Source organism: Triticum urartu, chromosome 7 (assembly GCF_003073215.2).
Source record: "Triticum urartu cultivar G1812 chromosome 7, Tu2.1, whole genome shotgun sequence".
In the NCBI taxonomy this organism is placed as follows: domain Eukaryota; kingdom Viridiplantae; phylum Streptophyta; class Magnoliopsida; order Poales; family Poaceae; genus Triticum; species Triticum urartu.
The window spans coordinates 686898624-686922665 of record NC_053028.1 but is presented as its reverse complement, the minus strand read 5'-3'; the positions used below and the strand labels follow the sequence as shown (position 1 = coordinate 686922665).

At 46.3% G+C, this 24042-nt stretch overlaps 2 protein-coding genes across 3 annotated transcripts; both read right to left on the bottom strand.

Moving 5' to 3' along the window:
* Positions 1-2197: 2197 nt before the first annotated feature.
* Positions 2198-5137, bottom strand: LOC125524211. Its single transcript, XM_048689283.1, has 4 exons — positions 4038-5137; positions 3744-3941; positions 3384-3666; positions 2198-2511 (listed from the first exon to the last, which is right to left on the bottom strand). The coding sequence occupies exons 1-4, from the start codon at positions 5064-5066 to the stop codon at positions 2474-2476; spliced, it is 1548 nt and encodes a 515-aa protein (XP_048545240.1). The 5' UTR covers positions 5067-5137; the 3' UTR covers positions 2198-2473.
* A 2617-nt stretch (positions 5138-7754) lies between these two features.
* On the bottom strand, positions 7755-11272 carry LOC125521947 (formamidopyrimidine-DNA glycosylase). Of its 2 annotated transcripts, none has more exons than XM_048687015.1 (10): positions 10944-11270; positions 10581-10632; positions 10423-10480; positions 9708-9776; positions 9466-9591; positions 9289-9339; positions 8826-8903; positions 8636-8735; positions 8391-8425; positions 7755-8310 (listed from the first exon to the last, which is right to left on the bottom strand). In XM_048687015.1, the coding sequence occupies exons 1-10, from the start codon at positions 11173-11175 to the stop codon at positions 7885-7887; spliced, it is 1227 nt and encodes a 408-aa protein (XP_048542972.1). In that variant the 5' UTR covers positions 11176-11270; the 3' UTR covers positions 7755-7884. The 2 variants fall into 2 exon arrangements, with proteins under 2 accessions (XP_048542972.1, XP_048542973.1); XM_048687016.1 differs by having other exon boundaries at positions 8025-8310; positions 8391-8441; positions 10944-11272.
* Between the last annotated feature and the right edge of the window lie 12770 nt (positions 11273-24042).

The window sequence follows — 24042 nt, the reverse complement described above, 5'->3', positions numbered from 1 at the left end:
CCATCACCGACTCCTTCTAGTCAGATCTCGCCGCTACCTCCGTCAGACGGACCAAATATGAAGGAAGTCTTTGCGGAGCTAGACTCTCACAAGGACCCGGAGCTGTGGTCTGTCGGGCACGGAGGACTTTGACATCTCAAACGACTAATAGTAGTAGGGTTGTTTTATCTATGTAGTATGTAATTTTTTGTTGCATGGTGTAGTATGAATTTAGGGTGTGATATTTGAGGTATGTGGTAGCAGTGGATGAAAAATGAGGGGTGACCGGGCCCTGTCCGTGGACGCGCCAAAACGCGGGCATATCAGGGGTCAATTTTGGGTATGCGGATGTACATGCTCTAAGGGCATTTCTAACTTATCTACTATCCGGCGTTAGAGGATTAAAAAGTCTGTTTTACTCCTCTAACGCACCCCTAAGTGATCCCCAATCGTTCATAAGGGAGTAAATATTATCCTCTTGTGCCAACTTTCTCCCTAAATATACTCGCCGATGCGGCTCTGAGTAAAAGTCCTGCCTCTCCCTCGCGTCGCCCCTGCCACCGCATCTTCACCGGCGTGCCTCCCGGCAACTGCCCATCGACGCTGCTGCTACCTCGTTGCCTTCCTTTGCTCCCGCCGCCCTTCTGACCGACGTCGAGTCCGATCGGCCACCGCCGCCATCGTCGGAATCAAGGTGAAACGCCACCACCGTGAACATAGCTGATTCGCCAAATTGCGTTGAAACTTCTTCATTTTTTGTCTGCGGCCGCATATCATCTTGCTTGCACACCGCTGCAGGTCATACGCACGCGTCGCCGCCCGCCAGGTTGGTCTAAACGACACCGGCTGGCCGGTTCACCACTAGTGCACCGCAAGTGTTCAACGAATTGCCTAGGTGAGTTTTTTTTGTTCTTTGCTTTTTGAACCGAGCCGTTTGGATTGAACCTAGCAGTTTGAATTGTAGATGAATAGGTTGAGGTAGATGGTCTTGGAGGACTCATCATCATCCGAAGAGGAAGAAGACGACGATGACTTTGAAACCGTTGTAGGCATGATTTTCAATGATGATGTTTGGCGGCCTAAGAGAGGATCACAATTTGGCCGCATACACATCAACCATGATAAAGCGGAGATCCATGCCAATACAATTAGAGAAAACTTTGATCCAAAGTCAACCTATCTGGGGAAGTATTTTCACTTGCGCTTTCGGATGCACACAAGTCTTTTTCTGACAATTGCAAAAGCCGTTGAGAGGTATGATGACTGGTTCAAGCTCCGAAGAAATGCATGTGGAGAGATAAGTGCAAGTCCTCTGATGAAGTGCATTGCGACTGTTGGAGTCTTGGCATATGGGTGTTCGGCTGATGCAATTGATGACTATGTCCACATTGGTGAAGACACAATCTTCAAGGCTGTTCGAAGGTTCACTAAAGCAGTAATCATTGTCTTTGGCCCTGAGACTTGAGAGTACCAACTAAGGAAGACACCTGGAGGCTGATGACAGAGAGGCACAACCAGACTGCCCATAGCGTTACAGCCGCTTTGACGAACTCATCTTACCGTAGTTCCTCGCTCAAGCCGAATATCCACGGCCATACATATCTCCCACTCCCTTCAAAAAAGAGAGCTACAAAATTTTACACGGCCTGATGGAGGAATCTGGGTCCTGTCCTTCGTGTCAACTTAAGCATGTGCCAACAACGTAGATTGAAATTCAGCTACATGAATCGGTCGACGCCGAGCCCACCAGACTGCTGGCAACGGTGGTACAACCGCTTTGACGAACTCATCATGCCGCAGTTCCTCACTCAAGCCGAACAGCCAAGCCTTTGCCACCGGCGTTGTTTCAGCAATCAGAGCTTCTCGCCATAGATTGCACTCAAGCACGAGTGTCACCAGGAATCAACTAGCACCCTGCATATCTCACACTAGCTCAGCCCCTGAGTCGCCGCAATGCTCCTGTTGCATCAACACAAGATGATGCAGATTCTGCTAAAACAGAAGTGACACAGAGATGCATCTTCAATCCATCATATAGGGTGAAGTAGTTAGAAAAGAGAGGAAACAGAGGTTAATTCACAGAGCCGCTTGGTTCGTCTAACCATAGCTATAAGCACAAAGAGCTGCAAGGTGATCATTTCACTCCCGCTGAAAACAAAGAGCTGTCGTCGTCACGACAATGAAACAGAACAAAATAGGAACTGAAACCATAGGCTTAACATGATAGTCAGCTTCGAGTAATTGACTCACGATTCACGACATGGGTAGAGTGCATTAATTCAATAGTCAAATGTCAGAGAAACCACACAACATATAACTGTGCACCTTGTATATAGCTAGTACAGTACACTGGTAAAAGAACACGCCAGATGACCAGTTCAAGCAACAAAGCAAAGTCCCGAGACCCTGTCAATGCGCAGCGCGCGACAAATCCACAGAACAAAGGATGATCTTGTGAATGTGCACCACGGATCGACAGACCTAAGGTTGACAATCATGTGGAAGGGCAATTTTGGCTGCTGTACATTATCCCTGCAGACGAGACAAATTGAAACAAGCTCCGGTCAGTATGACAACAAGCAAATGTGGAGTAATATGTGTAGGAATGTTGTCAAATAAAACACAATATGCTGAGAACAGAAACAAACTCGAAGGCCAATGAAAAATTTAGATGAGACAACAAACTTTGGTTATCTGGGCACTGTCTTTCTGCTACTGAATACAGATGCAAAACTGCAAATAAAACATAATACAAGCTGACAACAGAAAGTAATTGCTGCATAAACTTTAACTGGAACCAAAATTTGTTGCAAACCCCAAGGCCGATGAATTCGGATGGGTAACCTCAGCTAACCAAGAAACTCGAATACAGATGCAAAACAAAATGGCAAGACCAATGAAGAAGATTGTGAAATGCAAAAGAGCAATTTAGGTAAGGAAGCATGAGTAAAAATACTGATTTTTTCTTATCATCCAATCCACCATTCAGTTTCAGTTTCTATAAAAAATATGAGGGTCTGAGCACACAAATTCAACAGAAATATAACATGTTTAATTAGCTAATAAATTGGAGATGCACAACCAAACTATATAATTGGCATGTCAACGACACATATTCGACAAATCTTACACAATGATTAACAGTTATTCTCTTCGTCTCCCAAAAGAAGGCCTATAATTTTATCTCAAGTCAAATGGTGCAAAATTTGAACAAACTTGCATAAGAAAAATTATCAACAACTACAATACAAAATTAGTATCACTCTGGCCTTTTTACAAACTTGGTCAAACTTTGCACCGTTTGACATACGAGAAAATTTATAAGACTTCTTTTAGGAAACGGAGGGAGTATATCTGTGCTTCATTAAGAAGATACTAATAATGCATGCCAAATATGTACTCACCCGAGCTGTGATAAACATCACATTCCACAGAAGAACATGCCTGCTTGAAGATGTTGACTATCTTTGCACATCCATCATTACTTGCCGAGATCTCCTCGGACAGCTTGACAATCATTCTTTTTAGCATCGGTGCACATCCAAGTATCAATTCCAATAAATCAAACTCATGATCCGCTCCGTCGAATCCATTGAACTCCAATTCTTCGAGAGCATCCAAGGAGATAGCCTGGGACCTCCAGTTCGGAGACTCACAAGGACAGTGTGTCGGGCATACTTCTTTCAACTAAAACCAAAAGTGTATATCTGAATAAAACCATACAATGTATTATTGGGGTATATATAATAAGAGCAGAGAATTACCTCTGATCTATGTAGGACGACCTTAAGCCTCCGAGTAGCAGTACTAATTCGATCCATCCCAAGGAGATGAACCACAACCGCTCCGAAAGCATGCCCCTTGGCTGTGAGATGCAGCTCGAAAACGGAGAAGGCAGCAACCATGTGCCTCTGTATCTCCTGCCTAAAGTTGTGCACCTGAGCGCGAAAAGGAGACGGGTCCTGAAAAAACAATTTGCCAACAAGATATAGATATTATCATTCATAAAATTAATTTAGTCAGAGCTTGCAGCAGATTGAACAGTAGAAGGGACGCACGACGCAGGCATAAATGTACAGCGTCGTTGGCTCTCCTTGTCTCTCCGCCGACTGTAGCCGCAGTTTGTTGAGGCTCCAAACACCAAACACAATACACGGCCCCAAGTAGCAGCACTGCCATGAAATCTTCTCCACCACTGGCGCCAAGACGGTGATGTTAACCGCCACCACCGCTGTAAATGAGGTGGTCAATTGCTTAAGCTCGGGAGCAACAATGACGACACGCTGTGTCAATCTGGCCTCGCATTCCACGACAAGCTCCTGCAGCAGAGGCGAGTTGACGACCCTAATGATGCAGTCAAGGAACACAGCCCTGCTGAGGCGGAGCGTGCGCAAGCGCGGGCAGCAGGCGAGCAAGCCGTCGAGGTTGGTGGTGCATTGCGCCAGGGACAGCGTCTCGAGTGCGGGGAACTCGGCGCCGGCCGGCACGGCGGCGAGGGAGAAGAGGGAGGAAAAGTTGAGCGCGATGGAGGTGGCGCGGGGCAAGCAAGGCAGGTCGACAGCGAGGGCACGCTCGATTATGCCGGAGGGGATGCGGAAGTCGAGCTTCTCCGGGTCGAGCCGCGCGGCGGCGCGGAGCAGCGAGTTGATGGGGACGCCGGCGCTGTCTCTCCAGTGCTCCTTGCCCTTGGGGACGGGTTGATGGGGACGCTGCTGCTTGATGGGGACGCCGGCGCTGTCTCTCCAGTGCTCCTTGCCCTTGGGGACGGGTTGATGGGGACGCTGCTGCTTGATGGGGACGCGGATTTTGATGAGGGAAACCGCGGGCAGGGGAAGATCGACGCGGCCGAGCGCCGCCTCGAGCGACGGGAGGGCCACGCCGCGGAAGACGATCTGGCGGAGGCTGGCCCAGAGGCCGAGCCACCGGCGGGAGAGGACTTCGGTGCGGGCGGCGGCGGCGGCGCAGGGGAGGCGGGCGAGGACGTCGAGGAGCAGGTCGTCGGGGAGGGCGCTGAGGCGGTCCTCTCCGTCGCATGGGCCATCCGGCTCCTGGCTGGAACTCCGGCTAGGCCCCGAGCTCGCCTCCATCGACGCCCGGATCTCACCTCTCCGACGGGAGAGAGTGACACAACCCTAGAATTATGGGTGTGGAGTGGGGACTGACGCAGTACACTGATGAGTGACCACCAGTCGACCACTACTCTGAGTAAGTAGTACGAGGTTCCACCAACATTCCCCTTCCGGTCTTTTTTTTATTGTTGCAAGTATAAACCCAGCCCAGCGTTGATGTGTGGTATATGTAATTTCAAATAGACATATACGTTGTCTAATTTTCTTATATTAGGAAAAAACTATGAAGCTCGTGTCGCCGTCTTGACTTAGCGCGGCGCCCGGTGTCGGTGAACGATAGAGGTGATGAGGGCAAAAGGTCGACGCCGACGACCTGCGGGGGTGAGATTGCACAGGGTGGTAGAGGGTTAATGAGTGCCAAGACGGCATTCGAAGAAGACCTTATTGGGATGCGAGGCTAGTGGGTCTGAGGTCGTTGGCAAATTCGGCGGTGGAGGAGGTGGTGGGCTCGATGGGTGTGGGGTGGGGAAAGAGAAGCGTCAAGGAGTCGGGAGGAAGACGAAGAGCAGACGTGGCATCCTAAGGCTAGAGTTTGACATCACGCTGACGTGATGCCTTTTTTAAAATACATGGCCATTTTCTACACCTTTGGATCAACAACGAATGGCGATCTGCTGGGTTGACACCTAAGTATCCTTATCTCGATCCCACTCTGGCTATAAAAGGAAGATGGAAACTAGCGAAGGAGGATGCAAGTGATTATATACGCCTAACCCCCCCCCTCCCCAGCTCTCGCGACCGCATCGCCCCCGCGGGCGACCAGCCGTGCCCCGGCCCTTCTTCCTCCAGCTCTCCCTCACCCTCCCTCCCCGCCGCCATCGCCAAAGCCTGCCGCCGGGCTTGGCCTGGGCGACGCTGGCGGTGGCGGCCCCTGGCCATTCCCCTCTCAGTTGCTCTCCAGCGCAGGGTGGAGCAGCGTCGGGGGTTGTTCCTAGGCGGCGGCGGTCCGGCGTGGTGGCGGGGTATCCTGGTGCGGCGGGGGAGATCGGTTGGGCGATGGCGTCGTCGTTGGCGGCAGGGTGGCGCGGCGGCGTCTGCTCGGCCCAGATCTAGGCCCTTTGGGCCCCATCTGGGTCTTGGCGGGTCGGCGGCGTGGCTTCCGGTAGGCGAGGGAGCGGCATTGGGCAGGTCGGTGGAGCTGGTGCCGCCCTGCTGCAGCGTGGCTGGCGGGGCTTAGCAGGCCCCGATTCAGGCCTGGCCGTGCCAAGGGTGGCCTGATATGCCCTGCTGCCGCGTTCGGACGGCGACCACGACTGTGCCAGAGGCACGAGCCTCCCGCACGACGGTGGTGGAGGTGCTTCCCTCCCACGTGGCTACAGTGTTGCTGCTCCCACCGCCCGGCGCTTCTCTCCTCGTGCTCTTGGCCTCATGGTGGTGTGCTCAGTGAGGCAGTGTGGGTGGCGTCGCGACCGCAGTGGCGCATGCTGGTGGGCGATGAGTTGGCTGGTTGGCTCTGGTCCGGATTGGGCGGTGAGGTATGGAGGGTAGGAGACATCTTTGTCGGTTCTTCCGGCTCCAATGCGGTGACGCCTGCGGGTGCCGCCATTCCTTCCTGGAGGGTGTCGTTGGTCTTCATCCCCCACTCTCCTCTGCGTGCCGAGGGAAACCCTAGGACACGTCTGGGCAGCAGCGTCATCGGCGCCGCAGTCCTTCTGGGAGGTGCTGCTTGGTACGCGGCAAAACGGAGCCTTGTTTCGTGGTGGGTCAATTCCGGAGGGCGTAGAGGTGGCGAGTCATCCGCGCTTTGTCAAGCTGCCGTTGTTGGCATTTGTTTTTTCTTCCCTTTTTGGGCTTGATGTGCTGCTCGCCCTAGCATTTGCTTGTGATCGTTGTTGGTTGCTTTGAAATACAAAGCGGGGAAATCCTTTTTCGGTAAACTAGCAAAGATATATATTTTCTTAAACTAGAAATTTGCTCATTCCATTAACCAAGGAGTCGAGCAGAATCGTTGGCAACCAAAGATTGCACAAATGGGCGTCGCTAGGCCATACGACTTGGGGTTCGACCAGATTTTTAAATAAACTCTAGTTAAACGTTTGCAGGATGAGCCAAAGCATTGGTATTGGAACCCTCCTACCCCCATCTGACAGCCTCGGTCGGTCGGCAGCAAGAGGAGGGGGACTCATCTATTTCTTTTATCTTTTCCTTAGGTTTTGTTCCCCTGGCGACATCGATGAGGTGGTGGAGATGATGGCGTGTTGAAATAAGGTCTCTCTGGCATCTCCTACCTCGATGAAGTCTGATCCGGCCTCGAAGAAGGGTTTGTGAGAGTTTTTGTCGCAAGATCTGTTGGCTGTTGGTTCTCTTTGAATCTTGGCAGTTGGTGTGTCTATCAAGGAGTGCAATTGGCTGTCTATTAGTGCGACGGCTTACATTTTCTTCCATGTTGTTCTGCAACATGGTCCTCCTTCTCCAACTCTCTGCTCTGGTGGTGATGGATTGCAGGATGTACTGCGTGAGGTGATGCTCCAATGATGTTTCTTCGGCAACTTCTAGATCTTGTCTCAAGCGGCAAGCGGCTATTGTGGTCTCTAAATCCTGATATGGTGAGGGCATTTGCAGGTGTCCTTTTTCTTTACGGTTGCTTCAGTGCATTTTTCAACCTCGAGTGGACAGTCTACAATTAAAGGAAAGAACAAGGCCTAGTAATTTCAAATGGTTTCATAATCACTGGAATGTAGTATAAAACACATAACCAACATACTCTACACTAAATTAACGTTAGACAACGTGTAACCAACATACGCTGAATTTCTTTTATCTTCTTCCAGATTAATTATTTGGTAGTCTTCGGTTTATTCTTGGACGAATTTCTTGTACCTCGGCCTGATACCTTGCGCATCTTAGCAGCAGGTTCGTCCAAACCATGCTCATCGTTGCTACCAGCACCAGCTTTGTTTGGTCCTGTAGTCTTGACATCATCTTTGCTGCCATGTTCAATGCTTTGTTTTTTCTTGCCGCCAGCAATTTTCCTTCTTATTTTGGAAGGGGCACTTATGACATCCTTGTTTTGCTCTCCCTTGGCAGCCTTGAATGTTGCCACTCTCTTTCTTGGCTTCAAATCATCATCAGCTTCCACTTCTACTTCTGTCCCTGCTTCCTTGGCATCACCATCCTCGCTCACTTGCCCTGGGCTAGACACTACTTTTTTGTTAGATTGGGTCCCAGTCAGCTTCTGCAGTTGTGGCACATAGGCTGTAGTCTAAATAGAGAGAGTACAAATCAGAGGGTTAGATAGATTTAGGATGGCAGAAAGTGTGATAGTGAAGTAGTGTTGCTCACCCTGCCACCAGCTGTTATGAATTCAATTTTCTTTCCTGCAATAACCAGAAACTGGATAAATCTGATGAGGGCCAAAGGATAACAAACTGGAGCACATAATTACTGACATTCCTATTTTCATGCATAATTGCCGCAGTTCATCTTATGAAATGCAAAATTACGACGAGTTCCATCAGTGGCCAATTTTCCCAAATAATGGATGTGACCATGTTCAAGACTATCATTTTTTTCCTTTAGAAACTCACCATCGACTTTACCAGGCTTCTTGCCCCAGCGGTGATGAAACAACCATTCCACAGGAAAGCGATCACAATCAGCATCAACATCGACAGCATATTTCACAACCTAATAAATTTTTGGGTCAAGACACAAGTATTCTGCAAGGTATACAGTAGTGCAGTACAGTTACTCAAAACAATGTAAAGTTAGACTAACTTCTTGGATGCTTTGATGTAGCGCTTCACAACTCTCCCTTGTTAGGCTAGAAGCAATCTGCAATGGATGGATTTTCGACTACAAATAATAACATGAATTTTGTTATGGCCAAGCCGCACTGAAACACAAGTGCAGAAGATGCAGCAGTTCTATCTATTGAACAGTAGCAGATTTATTTCCTAGACTCCTAGGTGTGTGTTAGCCGAAATTATTAGGGATAAGATCAGATTGCTTAGGGTCCATGGAATGGCTATTAATTCCTTTTTGAATTATTAGCTGGAGGGGGGCAATGCATGACAAAATGAATTCCTGGTCCCATCCCCTCTTGTACAATCAGGCCTCTAGCATCCAAGGATGAGTGTCCAACCCTTAGTCCTAGCGTTCGTACATTTCCAGGCCCATAACAAATTCAAAGTTCAGGTATTTCGTTTGGTGCAAGCCTCACAAATTTCTGTACCAATACCTGGTAAAGCACCTCATCTGCAATCCAATTACCAATGCCTGATATGAAGCTCTGCTCATAAAAACAATCACAAGATGTCAATTATGGTATTATCAGAAAAAGAACAAGTTAATTCTGTATATCATAGGAAAACATAATTGTAAAGCCAATAATTTCTATCGACTCAACGATGATCACCTGATCAAGTAAAAGAGCTTTTATTCCAATCTTCTTCCTGCTCAGTGAGTCCACAAAATTATCAACAGACATCGGCTCAAAGAGCGCATCTGGACCTAACTCAGAAATTGGAGGTACAGTTTCAGGCTGCCAACAATACTTGAGTGAGCAAACTTTTATAAAATTTAAAGGAAAACAACCGAACTCTTGCCTTGCCTCCAGATAATTTAAACTGAACTTGAGAAAGCAATAAAAGCACTTACATCATCAAATAACCGAACTCTTGCAAAGCGCCTCTTATCAGTGAAGGAAAACTCCAAGCCATCATCAAGCTGTACAATGCATAAATTTTAAAAGGTTGGGCACATCAAAGTTAAAAACTAACTTCAGATGAGGCTTGGCTCCCAGTGTGAACAGGTTAGAGACATCAATGATAACTCCAAGCCGTAGAGCTCCTTCCTAGCCATCTTCAGGAGGGACTAACTAGTGCGGAAATTCCAAACTTGGCCAACGATTGATGATATAATTTCTTTTATTACAAGGGAATTAAGTGTCTTAATCTCATGAGGGCTATTTGTGCCAGGCCGCAGGTTTCCGTGTGCTAGCTCTACTCCTGGCGAATGAGCCAGGGCCTCCATATCCTATTTTTGCTGGCATTCCCCGGAACATGCCCAATTCTGAAGAGCGGGTGATGAACATTAGAATCTCTGTCCATGAGTTTATTATAAGCTTGGTGTGTTGAAAGATATGGGCTACTGAAACATTGCCTTTCCTGCTTATCTACAGCCACGGTTATTCTACAAATTAACCAACAAAAGTTTGCAAGAGAAGTGACTCATGCCACTTTCAACTCGTGAGCTCACACCTGAAGTTCACCATTTTGAACAAGCACTGCCGCAAAAGCAACACATTACCACAGATAACTCCGCGTTTAGAATAACTGAAAAGAATCTGCACATTGTTTTTTGGGCTCCTGACCTCGACGAAGAATTTGGAGTACTTGGAGGGCCACTCGTCCTCAGAGTTGACAGCTGATCTGAAACCATCCATAAGCTTCGTTATGAGCTCCAACTGTACAAGTAATAATCTATCCTAGTGAAACAACAGTGAGATACGAAACGGAAAAGAGTACTTGCCTCTTGTACTTTGTGACGGCAACGCCCTTTATGTAGATCGCACCTGCCATTCCTGCAAAGCCAGAGTATGTTCATGTCAACCTCGGTGTTTGCTGAAGCCAAAATATCTCCCCCTTTCCCAACTCTGCCTCTTTTGGAGGACAGTAATCGGCAGCAATTGTCATTGGGATATCATCAGCGAGCAATTAAGCGAATTCATGTTGACACTACATGGGATTTCTATGGGAATCGAGCATAAATCGTTGCCAATCAAGCTAATGCACCTCCAGCGAGTTACTGCAGAACAAGACTGCAATTGGCAAAGCAAGCAGAGGCAGGGTAGGTCCGGGAAACTGTCGTGTGGTGGTAGTGGTGGGTACTGACCGAACTGGAAGGAGGGGAAGGGCGGGGCGTCGAGGCGGAGCCAGAGGTTCTTGCCCCTCCGGCGCGCGGCCACGATGGTCCTGCCCACCATAGCGCGCTCGAAGGCCACGCGCCCGGCGGCGGCGACGACGACCTTGGAGTCGTCCGCGACGGCGCAGCGCGTGATGCGGCGGCCCACGCAGTGCGCCTCCAGCGCCCTCCGCGCCGCCTCCACCTCCGGAAGTTCCGGCATCCCCGCTCTCTCTCTCTCTCTCCCCTGAGTCCTCTCCGGCGTCAGTGTCAGACAGGCAGGGGCAGCACGGCGAGCGTGTCCATCCCAACCGGGCCCCAAGTGCGAATGGGCTGAGTTTGGGCCGTGCGGATGGGCGGGCCCATCGGGACGTGATTGATGTGAACACATTTATTATGGGTCACCTCAAAAAGAAATTTTGGTTGCAAGCTGTCATGTGTTAATAAAGCCTGACTGTCTTTCCTAAAAAAAGCTGTCATGTGTTTTTTTAGATCTAAAAACACCTGCCATGTTTTTGTAAAAACAAAAATGCAGGCTGTCATGTCATAAATTCTGATCGTACTTATAATGCATGCACAAGACCTACTTCTTCCGTTTCTAAATATTTGCCTTTTTATAAATTTTAACAAATGACTACATACAAAGCAAAATGAATGAATTTACACTCTAAAATATGTCTATATACATCCGTATATGGTAATCTATTTAAAATCTTTAAAAAGACAAATATTTTGGAACGTAGGAAGTAACTCATAGTGGAAATAAGCTGCGGCAATCTACGCGTATGGATCTTACTGTGCCCCGGCTGTGTGGAACCTTAAAGTGCCCCCCCTCCCCCCAAAAGAATCCATGTGTTTCTTTGGTTGTTCTTTAACAATAAACTAATGACTAACCCTCGCAAAAGAAACAATAAACTAATGATTAGAAATAGTCTTAGGAAAAGACAAATAATCAAAGGGACACGCTATGCATCCGCGGGCTGATCTTTTAAAAGATCGGCCGGGCGCAAGCCGTCAGATTTGACGCATCGAGCGGCCGAGTGTTCCTATCCATTATTGCAACAAATGCCTTGTTGCGAAAATTTCTGGCAACAGACATCTTGTTGCGGAATTTTTTGCAACGGACATCTTGTTGCATAATATTTTTAGAATTTTTCTGCAACAACCATCTTGTTGTATTTTCTATGGCAACAGAGGAATTGTTACAGGATTATATTTCTATAAAACGAAGCTGCGTCACATCACAATAGTCGTTCGCCGTCAAGATTTGCAACAATACTGTTGTTGTTGAAATAGGTGCTTGCACTTGCCTTTATGCTAAGGACGCGTGCATTAGTAAAAAACAGGGCTTTGGTCTAGGCCTGACCAACTCATTAGTCCCGGTTCAGTAACAAACCGGGACCCATGGGGGCAGAGGTCCTGGTTCATGAAGCCAAGGGGCTGGCCGGGCCTCGTGGGGCATTGGTCCCGGTTCCAGCCACGAACCGGGACCAATGGTTGTGGGTCCATCGGTCCCGGTTCGTGGCTGGAATCGGGACCAAAAAGGGTCCTTTCGTCCTGGTTTCAGCCACGAACCGGGACCAATGAGGAACCGGGACCAATCAGATGCCTATATATACCCCCTCACCCGAGCAGAGCACTGCACTCCTCTGTTTTCCTGGCCGGCCGTTGGAGAGTTTTGTGGTGCTCTAGCTCACCTCCTATCCACATGAGGTGTTCGATGAAATGCCCGAGCCACACTTAAGCTTTCTCCTCTCGAAGCTCCTTGTCCAAACTCCATTTTCCTCAAGATTTGTCTAGGTTTCATTACTAGGAAAAGCCTATACACAGAATCTTACCAGCAGCATGTTTTAAAATAAGGCCCTGCTGCTATACAGCAGTAGCGCGCTCCAGCAGAACACGCTGCTAAAATAAAAGTAGCAATAGCGCGCCTCCTCGCGCTACTGCTATAATTGCCACCCCCCTGCGAAGCTAGTTCTAGTAGCAGCGCGTTAATACGAAGAGCGCTACTGCTACAGATCATATCAATAGCGCATTTCCTAATAACCGCTACTACTAAGTTTACTAAAAAATAGTCACACCTCGCTCCGCGAAGAGGGTTTCTACCACCTTAAATATGTTACTTCTCAAATTATCACAAGCACTTGGTCTTCTTTGAACTCTATGTATAGAATTTGTAGCCGCAATATGAGTCTTCACCGGTTCCTAAACCGGTGAGGACTCATGTTGACAAATCAGATTGTACACAAAAAGATCATTGATGATCAATGTATTTTTATGTTTATTTTTACATGCTGACATGTAGCAGTAGCGCGTTCTGAGTGAAAGGCGCTACTGCTAGGTCGTTTCGCAGTAGCGTCTTTCCCTATAGCGCGCTACTGCTAAGCCATTCTATCTTCCACCCCTCACTCTCCTCCCTTCGATCCACTCACACTGACACTCACTCGATCTCCCCCCTCAACCCCCTGCGCCAGTCCTCCCCCGCCGGTCGCCCTCGGCCCCGCCGGCCTCCCTCGCCTACTCCTCCTCCCTCTGCGCCGTCGTCACCTCCTCCTCCTCACTGGACACGGTACCGCCCTCCTCCTCCGTCCTCCCTCCACTCCTTCGTTCGTCGCCGGTCGACCCCTCCTCGCTCCGCCTTCCTCCTTCGTCCTACTCTCTCCTCCCTCCTCCAGTCGCCCCTCCTTCTCCCTCCTCCCTCCTCCATCCACAACCCTCCTCCCTGCTACATTTTGATTTAGTAGGCTAGTTCATATGCAACATTTTGATTTAGTTGATTTAGAACATTTTGATTTAGTTGATTTAGTTGATTTATAGAACATTTTGATTTATTTGATTTAGTACGCAAGTTGATAGCTCTGAAGATTTGGCATGACCTAGCTAGATGCTTGGAAAGAAATGCTCCATTTTATTGTTATTTTTTCTGTACATGGATAGCTAGATGCTTTTGTTTTTCTGTAATAAGTTATTTTTTGGCAAAATATAGGTGCCAATTTAGTTAAATTTGCCACTTGTTTTTTTAATCAGTTATCTTAGGCAATAGGGGCCAAATTAGATGAAACTAGTCATCAACCCGTGCGTCCGCACGGGCTAGCTTACTTTTACATATATTGGAAAAATATTAAATGAATATTTGTTATCACCTTGGACAGGAAATTATTTGGTACCAAAACCTAGTACATGAAAAGTAAATAAATTTCCACGGCAATAAGAAGCATATAATTTCTTTTATTTATAGTGTGAGTCGAAACATGCTATGCTTCCCAAATCCACTCTCTCAAAACATACTTGCGTCATATACCATGACATTGTGTGGAAACCCTGAATGACTCCTATAAGATCGGTTAAAAGAAGAAAGAAATTGCATTTTGAAGATTCAGTAAGAATGTATAAAAGTTAAAAAATGGTTTATATTAAAAATGTGTGCATTACTTTTATCTACAGTGTGCTCTTTTAGATCCACACATCATTAATTTTTGTCTAATCCAGAAATAAAAATATTTTTTAATATGTAGTGGACATTAATATTTACAATAAATCAGGTTTATTTTACATGACACTTCATAGGATCGGAGCATTTCTAAGAAATCCTGACCCGTACAAACTATTCATTGTTTTTATACGCTTCAAAGAAACATAGTTTTACGTGATTTTAATAATACATGTGTTTTCTCTTCCATGTGTTTTTGACTACTACAAATAAAAGAGGTCCTATATTTTGTTAACACAGTAAGGTTACTTGAATGAACACTTCAAGCTAGGTATAATCGCCTAAAAAATGAGCTCCATGGCTCAGCCTAACCATTGAATTATGACATGTCCAAATAACCGATATGATGTGCATTAACTGGGTGACGTGTAGAGAACCAAAAATCAGAAAATATATAAGACATGGATTAGAAGGAAACAAAAGAATAAGGTCTAATTACACAATATTTATGAAATGTGACAAAGTAAAACAATAATAGAAACAGATGCATTGTTACAAAACATATCTGAGTGAACAGAACAATCAAGCGCAACTTGTAGGTAGCGAGTGTGCATATGCAAAACAATAATGGAAAGGCAATGACATTCGATATCCAAACAAATGTTGCAATCAATAAATAATTTTATGCACATTTGTAATGAAAGTGCATGCCGATGAGATCTGGACAAAAGGACCACGACGCATTGCATAGGGAGCAATGGACCTGACATGAAGTAGAAACCAACATTTAACTAACCCTTATATGCACATAATTCCATCGGTTACTTCCAGCAATTTCAATGGTGACCTAGCCACTCTCGTTATTAGTGTCAATCAAATCATTATAAATTGTGATTTGCTCCCAATATTTATTATTTTCACGGTACCATCGCTGATGAACCTAAAACTAAATCACGTCATAAAGTCCAAATCCCTCGCATGTTCAAATGAATGCCCTTCAGTATACTCGTCAAGGGATAAAACAAACACAAATTTCCATAAGATTTACACGCAAAAAAAATTCCTTCAGATTTTACGGGCAGCAATGCAAAACAACATTATATCACTCAATACGTCAAAGAAGTATAAGTGTGCCTATAAGCTCAAATATAAATATGGAAGCAGCTGTTAGTGTATGAAGATTTATACTTTGCTTATGTTGCCTGGAAGATATATACCATGCACAATCTAGGATGTATATGTGCAGATGTAGGAAGTGGCAGCCACAGAATAGCGATCTGACTAATAATTGGAAACTTATTACGCTTGTATAAATCTATTCATGGCTTTAAATTCTTTAGTGAAGCAGTTGATTACATCGATTTTCTTGGAAAGAAGGAATGAAGAGAAATAACCTTTTTTATAGAATAATAAAAGAGAAAGAGCTTATGCACGGACAATATTACCAACTTTAACAAAAAAACAGTCCCAGTTCAACACGTATTGTCATTATATAAATATACATAACCATGAGGCATGCATACGTGACCCCCAGTTTCATCCATAAACAAACTACAGTCGATAAAATCATACATATATTGAGGAGTACCTGCAGTAGTGTCAAATTTCAACCACATCAGTGGACACAGATGGTGTCATACCTGGACAAACAGGGTTGTTGTTGCTATGTTTCTCTTGCAATAGGGGGTCAACCATAGCAACACTGTAGCAGTCACAAAAAATAATGCTGGTCTCCGGCAGCCAATTGTATTTACCGACCATGCGGTCACCTTGTGCTCCCAGCCTCGATCATTTTTCCAGATCAATGCAGGAAGCGGATCAAATGCAAAAGAATATAACATAATGTAATTGTTCGTTGGTCCAACTACTGGGAAGTGGCTGCCATATTACTTGATTGCGTTAAGCGCTGGACGCTCTCGCAGGACGCCAGGACCCTGGCAGCCCTACGGCTGATGGAAGCACATAAATCTGCTCGCTCGTGTGCACAATCTGCAATGGAGTTGTTCACATACACAAAGATAGGGGATAGGAAAACTTGAAGTAGCCGAGGTCAGGGAGGAGAACTGAAGGAAAAACGCACTGGTGTCGGTTTCATGCAGGGTTGTGGCGCCATGATGACTTGAGCTACTTGATTCTTTCCTGATGAGATCCTTCAGGAAGCTAGCAGATGTCTATGTAGAAGGCTGCTCGATTGACCGAAACATGGCAACACGCATGTACACAACCTCCATGATCGAACATGCACAGCTGGAAAAACAATGGAGGTCAATCCAACCGAAAATCATATTAGATCATGGGAGAGAAAAGAGGTGGGGGGACGATGTGCTACCTGTGGTGGCAGAATCTCAAGCGAAGAGCGAATTTGATAGAACTCGAGAGGACAGCTGCGGCCTGCCATGGCATTGGAGGGAGGATATCTATTACTTTGGTAACATTAGGCCCATCATCTCCTTGCTGCAGGTACATATCGAGCCCTCATCTCACCTCCATCTGCTTAGCCGTACTGCTCCTCGCAGGAACTCATGCAAGAAGAACGTCGGGAGAGGCATCATCTGGACTGAGAAGCGGCAGCGCTGATGGGTCATAACGTCGAGAGGAAACGTCGCAATAGTTGCCAGATGAGGAGATGGCTAGAACGGAATTTATGGAAAAGTGGAGGAGAAGGCTTGAGCGAGAGAGTCGCCATTGGATTCTAATGGACTAACACGATGGCAAAAGTAGAGGCGCCAGAGGGAGATGGTCTTTCTATTCCTACATGCCTGGGAGAGATAAGAGACGGCCACCAATAAATTATGGACGCCGATAAGTGCCACACGTGTGGACGTTAGGGAGTCTGCCCACACATTTTGTGTGGTGTATAAGAGAAACAACCCACACACTTACGTGTGGGCAAAACAAGTAATGCCCACACATCTCTTTTTTTCCCTCCCGACCCCTCTCACACACGTGCGTGTGGGCGAAAAAAGATAGAGCCCACACGCCCCGTACGTCAGGCCTCGTACCTCGTGGTCCTCCATGCCCCGCGTGACAGTCACCGCGTGCTCGTAGTTAGTGGCGAATCTACAGGCAAAATGCAGGGTGGGCTGCGCTGCGTGGGTCATATGAACATATGTTGGGCTGGGCTGTCAAATGGTTGGACTGGGCCTTGAGATTAGTAGTAAATATTCTTTTTGCAGTGTTGGAGGGGGGGCTCAAGCCTGTTAAAGCCCCCCTAGTAGATTCGCCCCTGCTCGTAGTTGCCATGGTCCAGACCCTAGTCCATATTCGTTTAACTGCAGTTGCCATGTCGCTGAACTACGGTTGCCATGTCGGACAACTACAGTTGCCATGGTTGCTCAACTGCAGTTGCCATCTCATGTCAAAAGTTCAAGATGCCATTTTTGGGCAACTGCGGCTGTTGCCATGTATGGTCTGCTTTACTATAGTTGCCATGATTTGAAAACTTTAGGGGTTTGCCACCTACTAACACTAGGCAGTTGCCATGTATGGTCTGGTTTACTACAGTTGCCATGATTTAAAAACCTTCGAAGTTGCCACCTACTAACACTAGGCAGTTGCCGTGTAGTGCTACAAAAAGACATGGCAAAACAACATGTTCAGGTAAAAAAGAGAGAGTTGCCATCTTCTTACAAGCACATTAGGGCAGTTGTCGTGTACCCTGCAAAAAACATGGCAACTGAGATGTCCGGGTAAGAAAAAAGTGAGAGTTGCCACCTACTTATAAAACACACTAGGGCAGTTGCCATGTGCACTGCAAAACACATGGCAAGTGGCAACTTGGGTGTGGGAGATGAGACGGGCGTGTGGGCGAGATGGCAAATGCCCACACATCAGCCCTTGTGCGTGAGTGGAAAGTGGCGTGTGGGCGAACTATTGAACGCCCACACACCAGCCCTTCCCGTGTGGTGAAACGGCCGTGTGGGCGACCGGATGAATGCCCACACACCAGCCCAGTCCTACGTGGCACTAAAACATGCCAAGATTCGTGCGCTCACACACGGATGCGGATCCAAGCGTGTGGGCGAGGTGCAAACGCCCACACGTGTGGGCGTTAGGCTTTTCGTAAATTATAGGGATCTTGGAGAATAGATATAGATTGTTTTATTTGAACCAAAGAGATAGAGAATGCTTTAATTAGAGAAGGAATAAACGGTGAAGAAGTAGTAGGGGTCGTATCTTTGCTGGATTCTATTGTTACAACCGATTGTGGGCCTTCAAGTTTTTTATTGAGCCACGAATTATATCGGTGCCCCGCAAAAAAAGGAATTATATCGGTGGATCTACACCGTAATAACTCGGTCCCACCAGATTAACATCTCCTAGTTACTGATTAACATGGTAATTTCTTGGGAGTCTGTAATTAGTATTGGTATAGATAGATAGATATATAGATGTCTTGGTAGATGATACCCTAATTTGGTAGATATTTGTGAAAAGTTTTTTCGGCAATAGGTGCCGCTGGAATGCTTTGGTAGGTGGTACCCTGTCATCATATATGTTACTAGATCTTTGGATTATAATTGTCCATCAAATTGCTTCTCGCGGAAGAATCTCTTCATCTAGAGATATCCGTGATATATACACAAGATTTGGCATTTGCCTGCTAGCTGTTGGTTCTATTCTAAAAGGTGTTAGTAAGCTATGAAAATATAACTGAAGAAGAACCAAAAATATCACATGCTACTATTTTTCTTTCCTGTGAAGTGGATCGTTAATCCTTTGCTCATATTGCTTTAGGAAAATGGCGCCACCACCACCACCACCACCATGTCGACTGTGCAAGTCAACGTGCGCCAACAGCCTTGCAACTAGCAAGATGTTCGGCATCTACTTCCAGCCGAGTTTTCGTCATGCGGCGGCAAGAAATTATATGAAATGTAACAACTATTTTATTTTAGTGTTGGCATTACTGCATTGTGTCATTTTGCTTTTTTACACAGATCGTCCCATGCAATGTGAGGTTGAAATTCAACAAGCTGACAGGAGACACTGTGACATTTGAGGCTCCTGGGGGGCCGTAAACTATGGAGGTCGAGAAAGGACGCAATATGTCGCAGATTGCAGGAGATGGATGGGCCCGTTTCCTTGCCCGCATGCGTCTTACTGGTGGTGAGTTGATCAGCTTCTCCTTCAGAGCAGAAAGACCCAAGCTGGTTGTCATTTATATCAACCTGGTGGAAGATGATGAGGACCCACTCGATGAATATGATGAGGACCCACTTCATGGAGCCATCGTAGCTCAAAGAATGAGGCTGAGCGTAGAGGAGGTGTGCAACCTATGGGACATAATTCTGTCATGTGATGACTTTGTCGGGTGCCATTCGTGACCCGCCTGACAAGTACCATCGTCGATCGGCATGATATGTTATGTTATACTTACAAACGTAAATTATCCGATGATATGCTTATTGTAGAGTCCAATGATATGCTGTGTGGAATCTAGTCGATAATATGCTTTAGTGTAGAGTCCGATCACATGCTTATTAGTGTAGAATCCAAGGAACTATTAATAGTATAGATAATGCATATATACTTATTAGTAGAATTCATGCTTAGAACAAATGTGTAGTACTGTGTCTTTTGATAGTGTAGAAATCTATACTTAATAAGAATATATTTGCAAGAGTATGTGCGAGGCTATTTATTAATTGATATGTTTTTCTTATTCAGAAATTGCCAAAGAGCCTATCTGTGAGTTGTGGTATCGAGCCTGATGAAGAAGGCTCAGCTGGACTACTCCTTACCGCAAGGGGCTCCGTCACCACCTATACTTACTGCATGGACACGGACGGTCGCACACACTTAAACTCGGTTGGGTGGAAGAGATTCCTCGTTGGCAAGAATCTTCGTGTTGGACAGGCCATCCTAATTATTATCAGAACACCCATTGCCCAGGCTTGAGGTTGATGATCGTCGTTGATATCATCTAGAACTACATATGTGTGTGTGGCTGTATGACTATATATACCTAGTAGAACTGCTATATATGTGTGGATGTAAGACTACCTAGTACTTCTTGAGGATGCATGTTGACTATATATGAAATTGTTATCTAGTCACTAGTAGAAAAATGGCCATTTGTCCTGGTTCATAAGGCCCATCTGTCCCGGTTGGGGAACCGGGACTAAAGGGTTGTTACTAATGCCCTAGGCCTTTAGTCCCGGTTCTTATACTAACCGGAACAGATGGGCCTCCACGTGGCCGCTCCGGCGAGCCCAGGCACGAGGGCATTTGGTCCCGGTTGGTAGCACCAACCGGGACCAATAAGCTTCCACGCGTCAGCATTTCAGGGGCTGTTTTTTGAAAGGAGGTGGTTTAGGGGTTTTGGGGGTTAATTTAGGTTGGTATAGGCAGCTAATAGAGAGATGTGTCCTCTCTGATCTCCATGCTACTGCTGGTACTATGCCTAAACATGACTTAGATTGAAGTAAGGCAACGTGTGGTGCATGCCGAAAGTAATACTAATCCTAACTTGATCAAGTTTGGATTGTACCACTTTCGACATGCACCACATGCATGTTGCCTTCACTTCACTTCAATCCATGTTCATTTCACCCACAGATATATAATAACTCTTCATGCTCGCATCATGCACATCATCATAATAACAAGTCCTACTAATCATCATCATACAACTTCTACTCGTTATTAATAACAAGTCATACGATCATCATCCTGATAGTCATCGAACCAACCCTACTTAATTGTTCTTAGCACATGATCATCAGTATCAGGTAGGACCTAAATACCCTCTTTAAGGTAAAATAGCATAAAACAATATACTCTGACTCTCCATTATGGAGAATGGAGATCATCCTGTCTCCAACTCTTGCGCTTCGCTTCATTTTGCTTCCAAGAACCTCCTTACGACTGGCCATACATTTTTTCCATTTTTTGATTAGCATGTCTCCACTTCTTTGAGAAATCCGGTATGGACAATTGAGATTCATAGGATGACCTGGATATATGTTCAAAACACGAAGGCTGCCATTCTGATACATCAAATGAGGCACACAATCCTCTGGGATTCTCTGTTGAAAAACATAGTAATAACTTCATAGTTAGCAATGATTTACTAGTTTTAGAAGTATGCAAAAGATGCACGGATGTCGTAATAGTAAAAAATCTTACCAGGGCACTGGTAGAAAAAAGGCATGTTGTCCCGGTTCGTAAGGGCCTTTTGTCCCGGTTCCTGAACCGGGACTAAAGGGTCGGTACTAATGCCCTGTCCCTTTAGTCCCGATTCAATCCAGAACCGGGACTGATGGGCCTCCACGTGGCCTGTGCGCGGAGCCCAGGCAGGAGACCCTTTGGTCCCGGTTGGTGGCACCAACCGGGACCAATAGGCATCCACGCGTCAGCATTTCTGTGGCTGGGGTTTTTGTTTTTTTTAAGGGGGGGGGGGGTTGGGGGGTTAATTTAGGTGTTTCATATATTGTGTTAGCTAGCTATAATTAATAGAGAGAAGTGTCCTCTCTTATGTCCGTGCTTGGTCGACGCTACATACTATACATACGTATAGAGAGGACTAGAAACGCTAGCTAGCTAGTAAGCAAACGAAGGAAACAGAAGATCTTCATGAACATATATGCATACAGAGAGAAGTGATAACTATCTGACACTACCGGCTACATATATACAATATTATCTCTTACAAATATAATCATACAGACTCATGGTCCACATAGTATTCTCCGTCTTCAGCGATCACGTGGTCAATAAAGAATGCCACCAATTCCTCTTGAATTGCTTGCATGCGAGCTGGTGCTAGGAGTGAAGGAAATATGCCCTAGAGGCAATAATAAAGTTATTATTTATTTCCTTATATCATGATAAATGTTTATTATTCATGCTAGAATTGTATTAACCGGAAACATAATGCATGTGTGAATACATAGACAAACAGAGTGTCACTAGTATGCCTCTACTTGACTAGCTCGTTAATCAAAGATGGTTATGTTTCCTAACCATGAACAAAGAGTTGTTATTTGGTTAATGAGGTCACATCATTAGTTGAATGATCTGATTGACATGACCCATTCCATTAGCTTAGCACCCAATCGTTTAGTATGTTGCTATTGCTTTCTTCATGACTTATACATGTTCCTATGACTATGAGATTATGCAACTCCCGTTTGCCGGAGGAACACTTTGGGTGCTACCAAACGTCACAACGTAACTGGGTCATTATAAAGGAGCATTACAGGTGTCTCCAAAGGTACATGTTGGGTTGGCGTATTTCGAGATTAGGATTTGTCACTCCGATTGTCGAGAGTTATCTCTGGGCCCTCTCGGTAATGCACATCACATAAGCCTTGCAAGCATTACAACTAATATGTTAGTTGTGAGATGATGTATTACGGAACGAGTAAAGAGACTTGCCGGTAACGAGATTGAACTAGGTATTGGATACCGATGATCAAATCTCGGGAAAGTAACATACCGATGACAAAAGGAACAACGTATGTTGTTATGCGGTCTGACCGATAAAGATCTTCGTAGAATATGTAGGAGCCAATATGGGCATCCAGGTCCCGCTATTGGTTATTGACAGGAGACGTGTCTCGTTCATGTCTACATTGTTCTCGAACCGTAGGGTCCGCACGCTTAAAGTTACGATGACAGTTATTATGAGTTTATGCATTTTGATGTACCGAAGTTAGTTCAGAGTCCCGGATGTGATCACGGACATGATGAGGAGTCTCGGAATGGTCGAGACATAAAGATTGATATATTGGATGACTATATTCGGACACCGGAAGGGTTCCGGAGAAGTTTCGGATAAAACCGGAGTACCGGAGGGGTTACCGGAACCCCCTGGGGGGTTAATGGGCCTTATGGGCCTAATGTGGAGAAGAGGAAGGGGCTGCCAGGGCAGGCCGCGCGCCCCCTCTCCCCCTAGTGCGAATTGGACAAGGAGGGAGGGGCGGCGCCCCCCCTTTCCTATTCTCCCTCCACCTCTCCTAGTTGGACAAGGAACGGGGAGGGGAGTCCTACTCCCGGTAGGAGTAGGACTCCTCCTGCGCCCTCCTCTAGGCCGGCGCACCCCCCCTTGGATCCTTTATATACGGAGGCAGGGGGCACCCTAGAACACATAAGGTGATCCTCGTGATCGTTCCTTAGCCATGTGCGGTGCCCCCTGCCACCATATTCCACCTCGGTCATATCGTTGTAGTGCTTAGGCGAAGCCCTACGTCGGTGGAACATCATCATCGTCACCACGCCGTTGTGCTGACGGAACTCATCCCCGAAGCTTTGCTGGATCAGAGCTCGGGGAGCGTCATCGAGCTGTACGTGTGCTAAGAACTCGGAGGTGCCGGAGTAACGGTGCTTGGATCGGTCGGATCGGGAAGAAGACGTACGACTACTTCCTCTACGTTGTGTCAACGCTTCCGTTGCGATCTACAAGGGTACGTAGATCATACTCCCCCCTCTCGTTGCTATGCATCACCATGATCTTGCGTGTGCGTAGGAAATTTTTTGAAATTACTGCGTTCCCCAACAGTGGCATCCGAGCCTAGGTTTTATGGTTTGATGTTATATGCACGAGTAGAACACAAGTGAGTTGTGGGCGATATAAGTTATACTGCCTACCAGCATTTCATACTTTGGTTCGGCGGTATTGTTGGACGAGACGACCCAGACCGACATTACGCGTAC